Source organism: Cebus imitator, unplaced genomic scaffold, assembly GCF_001604975.1.
Source record: "Cebus imitator isolate Cc_AM_T3 unplaced genomic scaffold, Cebus_imitator-1.0 Scaffold296, whole genome shotgun sequence".
Taxonomy (NCBI): Eukaryota; Metazoa; Chordata; class Mammalia; order Primates; family Cebidae; genus Cebus; species Cebus imitator.
Genome location: NW_016107611.1, coordinates 745,866 through 754,397, shown reverse-complemented (window position 1 = coordinate 754,397; position 8,532 = coordinate 745,866). Strand labels below are relative to the sequence as shown.

Sequence of the window (8,532 nt, the reverse complement as noted above, 5' to 3'; positions counted from 1 at the left end):
GTCAAGAGTTCAAGACCAGCCTGGCCATCATGGTGAAACCCCCATCTTGGAAAAAAAAAAGTGTTAGAGTAAACCCCTGCCTTAACATTGATGGATTAAAAATTCATTGGTGTAATATTCAGTAATCTCTTGTCAGCTTAATTTTTTTTTTCGTCTGCACTGTCAGAAAAATCACAAAAGATACTTCAACTTCGCCGGGTGCAGTGGCTCATGCGTATAATTCCAACACTTTGGGAGGCCAAGGCAGGTGGATTGCTTGAGCTCAAGAGTTCAAGACTAGCCTGAGCAACATGGTGAAACCCTGTCTCTACAAAATATACAAAAATTAGGTGGGTGTGGAGGCACGTGCCTGTGGTCCCAGCTATTCAGAGGGTGAGCGAGGAAGATGGATTGAGCCTGGGAGGACAAGGCAGCAGTGAGCCATGATTGCACCACTGCACTCCAGCCATGGTGACAGAGCAAAATCCTGTCTCAAAAATAAAAATAAAGGTACTTCAACTTATGTTTTACACAACCTTGGGGAAACTAACAGGCTCTCAAACAATAAGAACCAAATTTGAGAAGAGAGATTAGAGAGAGGACACGTGTCAACTGTAAAAGGGTAATATAATACCGTATTAATATTGTAGAATGCAGTATCTAGTGGTTTTCTACATTTTAACAAATGTTCATTTCCCCCAAATAATTTTATTTTGCAGGTTTCTTCCTCTGGGTACAATGTTCAAATATTGTACATTTACTCCTTTTGATTCAGTTAACAAACAAGTATTGAGCACACCTACAATCACTAGTCAATGTTAAGGTTGTATAGATTCAGCCCCAAAGTTCCTGCCCCCATGGAGCTTACAGTCTAATGGACATCAATTCTGGCACCTTCATCAATATACTTTTTTAAAGCCCAGGTCAAACCTATTTTCTAAGTCCTGTTTCCTAGGTGACATCCCATAAATGTCAAAGTTTTTACAGAATTCTTTATTGTACTGCTTAACAACGGTTCTCAGCTGTGTGGTCACTGGACCACTGGGATATGTCGAGCTATTGCTTAAACACTGCCTTAAGTAAAACAAATATTTTAAATAAGAGAATGCTACAGTAATTAGAAGGCAATCATTTCAAAATCTAGATGGAGGCCAGGTGTGGTGGCTCATGCCTATAATCCCAGCACTTTGGGAGGCGGAGGCAGGTGGATTACCTGAGGTCAGGAGTTCAAGACCAGCCTGGCCAACATGGTGAAACCTTGTCTCTACTAAAAATACAAAAATTACCCGGGTGTGGTGGCATGTGCCTATAATCCTAGCCACTCAGGAGGCTGAGGCAGGAGAATCGCTGGAAACAGGAGGTGGAAGTTGCAGTGAGCTGAGATTGCACCACTGCATCCAGCATAAGCAAGAGAATGAGACTCAGTTTAAAAAAAAAAAATGTCTAGATGGAAATGTGGAGCATTACAAATCAAATAAATTCAAGGAAGCTGATAAAGAAAATTTTTGTCTCCTTTGAAATCTGATTACAAGCATTCAGGTTGTACATGAGTTTTGTTTTGTTTTAATCACCTTGTCAAACTTCCTTTCTCTGACAATTATCTGATATTCTTATTAGTCTCATCATTTTCATAGAATATACCAGCAGCATGAATTTTGTGATGACTTACAAGATTTGATCGCCAGCTAAAGCTCTTACCACATATTGCACATTTGTAAGGTTTCTCCCCAGTGTGAACTCGCCTATGATACTGTAGTTGTGAAGACCGACTGAAGACTTTACCACACACATCACATTTGTACGGTTTCTCTCCTGTGTGGACACTCTGATGAAGTTGGAGACTTGAGGCCTGACTGAAGTGCTTCCCACACTCCCCACATGTATATGGCTTTTCTCCAGTGTGCACCCTCTGATGCATGTCAAGGTTCAAGCTCCACTTGAAGCCCTTTCCACACTCCCCACATTTGTATGGCTTTTCTCCAGTGTGGACTTTTTGATGGGCTTGAAGGTGTGCACTCCGACTGAAGCTCTTCCCACACTCTTCACATTTAAATGGTTTTTCCCCACTGTGAACTCTCTGATGGGTCAGAAGATGTGAGGCCTGACTGAAGACCTTCCCACACTCCTCACAATTATATGGCTTCTCTCCTGTGTGTATCCTACAATGAATTTTAAGATCTGCTCTACGACTGAATCCCTTTCCGCACTCTTCACATTTGTACGGTTTCTCACCGGTATGGATCAGCTGGTGAATCTGAAGTCGTGAGCTTTGATTGAAGCCCTGTCCACACTCCTCACACTTAAAAGGTTTCTGTACACTATGTGCTTTCAGATGGATTTTAAGATATGAACTCTGACGGAAGGCTTTTCCACATACCTCACATTTATAGGGTTTCTCCCCTGTGTGGACCACCAGATGTACTTGATAATGAATTTTCATTCTGAAGCTCTTCCCACACTCATTGCATTTATACGGCTTCTCTCCAGTGTGGACTCCCTGATGGGCCTGAAAACTTGAACTGTAAATGAAACCCTTACCACACACTTTACATACATATGGTTTCTCTCCAGTGTGGATTCTCCGATGGGCCTGAAATTGTGAAGGCTGAATAAAGCACTTACCACATTCTTCACACTTGTAAGGTTTCTCTCCTGTGTGGACCCTTTGATGGATACGAAGGTTTGAGCTACAAGTGAAACACTTACCACAGTCCTCACATTTGTATGGTTTCTCTCCTGTGTGGACCATGCAATGATTATTAAGTGCTGATCTACGACGGAAGTTCTTACCACATGTATCACATTTGAATGGTTTCTCCCCAGTATGGATTCTCTGATGTTCCTGAAGATGGGAAGCATGTATGAAGGCCCTCCCACATTCCTCACAATTGTAAGGTTTCTCTCCTGTGTGTAATTTGCAATGCACAGTAAGTGTTGATCTACGACTGAAGCCTTTCCCACATTCCACACATTTGAATGGTTTCTCTACAGTATGGACTCTCTGATGAGTTTGCAGATGTGAGCTTTGACTAAATTCCTTACCACACACATCACACTTATAGCGTTTCTCTCCCATGTGGACTCTCTGATGAATATGAAGTGCTGAGATGTAACAGAAGCTTTTTCCACACTCATCACATGTATGAGACTTCTCTCCTGGGTATAACTGTTGATGAAGGTCAAAGTTGCAGGCATCAGTGAAGGACTTTTTGTCCTCCTTATATTGGTAAAGCTTCTGTTCCATGTGAGTTGTATATACTCCTGCCCTAACCTGGCAGGACAAATCACCTTGTTTGGGGAACTGAGAAATATTTATCATAGAGTCTTCATACTTGACTAAATCACTTGCAATCTGTTTCCAGATTTGCCCCCAGGAAAGTTCTTCATGTGGTCCTGCCTCCATCTCACTGTGGATCTTGTCTGCTGTAAGGACAGAGAATTCAGAGATGTGAAAACTGAAGTCTCTGTTTAAAGTTTTCAAGATGTCATACTTAGGAGAGAGCATGGGATTTTAACAAATCCAGAGACGATCCAGTTTGTGTAATTGTCTTTTCCACTGTGTATCATGATCTCTGATTTGCATGCCTAGAGAAATCAAGAGGTAGTCTAATTGGATGCTATCTACTAGGCATTAGACCATACCAAGTCTCCTAAGTGAGATACAAGTTAGAAGTCAGAGTTAATTTTAAAAATTAATAATATGATACAAATTGTACTGCCATTTCCACTGAATTTTAAAGTCAATGTAGAATAACAAATAGTAAATTATATAAATATGAAAAGCATAGGCTATGGTTATGCCTGTATAGCTCAGCATTTTGGGAGGCTAGGGCAGAAGGATATAGTTTGAGGCCAGGGTTTGAGACCAGTCTGGGCAACAAAGCAAGAATGTTTCTCTATTAAAAATATTAAAAGGCCAAGTGTAGTGGCTCATGCCTGTCATCCCAGCCCTTTGGGAGGCTGAGGCGGGTGGATCACCTGAGGTCAGGAGTTCCAGACCAGCCTGGAAAACATGGTGAAACCCCGTCCCTACTAAAAATGCAAAAATTAGCTGGGCGTGGTGGCAGGTGCCCATGATCCCAGCCTCTCCACAGGCTGAGGGAGGAGAATGGCTTGAACCCAGGAGGCAGAGGTTGCAGTGAGCTAAGATCACGCCATTGCACTCCAGCCTGGGGGACAAGAGCAAGACTTCATCTCAAATAAATAAATAAACACAATTAAAAGTTTAAAAAAACATAGATAATATGAATCAACAAGAACTTCAAGGGAAAGCAAGAAAATAATAAAATACTTTGCAGTTTAGGTTCATGTTACATATTCAAATTATTAAATAACCTGAAATATTTATATCTACATGTTCAAACAGCTGACCCTTGAACAACACAGGTTTGAATTGCATGTGTCCACTTAATACATGGATTTTCTTCCGTCTCTGTCATCCCTTAGCCAGCAAGACCAATCCCTCATCTTCCTCCTTAAAATTTTCTTAATAACATTTTCTCTTCTCTCTATTGCAAGAATAAATAATTAGTTCTTTATTATAAAAATATAGTATATAATACATTATAACATATAAAATATGTGTTAATTGACCGTTTATGTTATTAGTAGGTCTTTTTAGTTAAATTTTAGGGAGCAGTCATAAGTTATACATGGATTTTTACTGTACATGGATTTTTACTGTGAGGGGAATTAGTGTCCCCAATCCCCATGTTGTTCAAGGGTCAACCATATTCTTGAAAATTCTGCAAAACATATATACTTATTTTTCTGTGTTGATAGACATTAAATGAGTTGGCAACTATTATAAACTCTTGACCACTTCTAATATAACTTACATTTAAAATGTGTCTTCTGAAAGGTTTATCCTTAATAATATTCCAAAATGTTTAACCTTGTACAAAGAGATCTAAATATTTGGAAATAATTTTTTAAATGAACTCTTCCACAAAAGTTTAGTGGAAAGAAGTACCTCTAAAGAAATTTTTACAGGGGAAAAACTTACTTCCCTCTCTTCAGGAATAGTGATTTAAAAGCTGCCTCTTGGCAGGGTGCAGTGGCTCACACCTGTAATTCCAGCACTTTGGGAGGCTGAAGCCAGAGGATCATGTGAGCCCAGGAGTTCAAGACCAGCCTGGACAATTTAGCAAGACTCTGTCCCCACTGAAAACCTTTTTCAAAAATTGGACAGATGTGGTGGTGGCATGCACCTGTAGTTCCCACTACTTGGGAGGCTGAGATGGAGGACCGCTTGAATGCAGGAGTTAGAGGCTGCTGTGAGCCACGATTGTATCACTCTACTTCAACCTGAGTGACAGAGTGAGACTCTGTCAGGCGAAAAAAAAAAAAAAAAAGCTGCCTCCTCCTTTGTATCGCAGACATTTGTTAAATGGTGTCTACATAACTCTGCCTTGGTCATTTTACTGGAAAGTTACTTCAATGTCTGGGTGACTGGAATGGTTAACATGACTTGCAGCCTGGGAGCAACTATCTAACCACATGCTGACTAAAATATAGCAGATAAGCAGATGGTGAAACTTTAGCTTCTGTTGGCAAGTGTCCTACGTGATGACAAAAGGGAAAAAAAGTTGAACTGATAACATACATTATTTTAAGATCTAGCAGTAATTCAGACCTCCAGGAAAAAAAAAAAGTGAAAAAGTAGGCTCCAATCTTTCACAACTGAGATGGAGATGGGGAGAAGAAAAGATGATGTCACAGTGTATACTCTGAAAGCCAATCTCACAGCAGGTGTTATATTTAGGCAGGAACTCTTCCCAGATAGCGATATGGACGGTTCCTCATGTCTTGTGGGTCTTTGCTCAATGTCAGCTCACCAGTGAGGCCTGCTTTATTACCCATTGAAAAACAATGAATCCTGTCTTCATCCAATTCACCTCTGGTAATTTGAACTTGTTTATGTTCTTCACAGCACTTTCACCACTTGGACATACTAAGTTACTGGTTGTTTAATGTATGTCCTTCCCACAACAGTGCAGCATCAATGAGGGAAGGATTTTCTAATTCTGACATAATACTCATTTTACACTTTCCTACTTTATAACCACTGTCCAGAACTATGCCTGTCACAGTGAATGCTCAATAAATGCATGTTGAATGAATAAATGAACCCCAGTTTGACTTTTTCATGTGAGAATTTAAGCCAAGTCCTAGAAGAAAAACATCTTTTCCAAATAAGTAATTCGAAGTAGGAAAAGAACAGAAAATTTTAATTTTGCAGAGAAGATGAAAAGCTGTACAAGGGACAGGTACATCCAGGATGAGGCTAATAATAAAATTTGAAGGTGGCAAGAATCACTTGGGATGAAAAGCAAGCAGAAAGGCCTATATACTGGTTCCTTCTGAAGCTCTGAATGTAGTTAAGTTGGGCCTTTCACAACAGTTTTTCAAATTAGCAACTGTAGCCCTTTAAAGAGCTGTGAAATAAATTTAAAAGCTTGTAATAAGCATTCAGAAAAAAACAACCAGGATAGAAACTATCAGAGCATTACCACCAGCAGGAAAGGGGTCCTTAGGTGAAATGCTTACTAAAGCTATAATGTCAATCTACACAGACATGTATTGTTTGTTTCATTGTTCTGGTTACAGTAAAAGACGCATTTCTTGCTATGGCTCATGCTCAAAAGAGCTAAAAAACTTGGGTTCTAGAAGGTACCTGGTCCTTAATTAAACAAATTGCTTCAAATAGATAGGCAATTTCCAAGCATGACACCTTGAAAAAATATTAATAGGAGAGTATGTAACTCTTGGTATATTATATATATGATGAATATATGATTGTATTTAACAAACTGACCCTTAAAAATAGTAGTTTTTTGAGGGGGACAAGTCTCTCTGATGATGTGACAATTTTGAGCAAGAAGTTTCTTCATTCTTCCCAGGTTATAATGTCAACTAGTTGAAAATAAAAGCCAGGTCTTTATTAAAATAAAGGAAAAATTGTGTTTCTATATATATATATATATATATATATATATATATATACATAAACACATTAAATTTTTATTCATTTTATTTTTTGAGACTCTGTCTTAATAATACTAGTAATATAGTGTCCTTAGCCGGTCTGGGAAATAGTAGGGAGGATGATGTGGCTGGCAAAGATGGAGCGAGAGGTAGAATACAGGAGATGTAGTCAGAGACGCAGAGGGGGATGAAGAGCAGAACACGTAGGACTCTATAAGCTCCTATAAAAGGCTTCAACTTTAAGAAAAATAAGGGCCGGGCGCGGTGGCTCACGCCTGTAATCCCTGCACTTTGGGAGGCCGAGGCGGGTGGATCACGAGGTCAAGAGATCGAGACCATCCTGGTGAACATGGTGAAACCCCGTCTCTACTAAAAAAATACAAAAAATTATCTGGGCATGGTGGCACGTGCCTGTAATCCCCGCTACTCAGGAGGCTGAGGCAGGAGAATTGCCTGAACCCAGGAGGCGGAGGTTGCGGTGAGCCGAGATTGCGCCATTGCACTCCAGCCTGGGTAACAAGAGCAAAACTCCGTCTCAAAAAAAATAAATAAATAAAAATAAGAAGCCATTCAGAGTCTGTTTTTTTTTTTTAGACAGCATGTCGTTCTGTTGCCCAGGCTGGAGTGCAGTGGTGTGATCTCGCCATACTTCCTCTAGCTCACCGCAACCTCGCCTCTTGGGTTCAGCTGATTCTCCTGCCTAAGCCTCCCACGTAGCTGGGACTACAGGCGCTTGCCACCACGCCCGGCTAATTTTTGTATTTTTAGTAGAGATGGGGTTTTGCCATGTAGGCCAGGTTGGTCTCAAACTCCTGACTTCAGGTGATCCTCCTGCTTCGGCCTCCCAAAGTGCTGGGATTACAGGTGTGAGCCACTGTGCCCAGCCCCATACAGGGTCTTAAGCAGAGGAACAGCAATCTGACTTATATTTCCAAAAAATCACTTTCGCTGTAACATGGAGAACAGCCTGTAGGAGAACATACATTATACTTTAAAGTATACCTGGCTTTGTACTGCACTTAGTATGAAGGCTGTTGCAATCATCCAGGACAGAGATTTGGCAATTTTGGACCATATGACAGCAACAGCAGGGGAGAGGAGTACAACAGATGGACAATCATGCAAAAGGACTCTCAGCTGCTTGGTTCTTGCCTGATTTCTCTTTTCTTTGGGTGGCTTTCTTCATCATATCAAGCTTTTTTTCCCCTTCTAAAAGGAATACACCATGTTTGAAGGGGTGATGCCCTAAAACATGCAAAGTCACATATTTAAAACAAACACACTGAAGGTACAACTGAACTCACTGGCAATTTGAATTACTACTGTATACTGATCAATCAATCAAAAGCAGTTTTTCAAACACTTATAGAATTACCTAATGAAGAAATGTCAGTATTTCAAGATCTGGACAAATACACATAAATATGTGCTATAAAAACCTATTTCTGGCTGGGCGCGGTGGCTCAAGCCTGTAATCCCAGCACTTTGGGAGGCCGAGGCGGGTGGATCACGAGGTCAAGAGATCGAGACCATCCTGGTCAACATGGTGAAACCCCGTCTCTACTA

The 8,532-nt window shown here is 40.5% G+C and overlaps 1 protein-coding gene across 1 annotated transcript in view; it reads right to left on the bottom strand.

The window, feature by feature from the left end:
- Positions 1–1,563: 1,563 nt before the first annotated feature.
- The window catches only part of LOC108285296 (zinc finger protein 234), a 16,059-nt gene continuing 9,090 nt past the window's right edge, over positions 1,564–8,532 (bottom strand). The window contains exon 5 of the mRNA XM_037729188.1: positions 1,564–3,402. Within this exon, the coding sequence (XP_037585116.1) occupies positions 1,577–3,402 (1,826 nt within the window). The 3' untranslated portion in view covers positions 1,564–1,576. The remainder of the gene's footprint in view (positions 3,403–8,532) is intronic.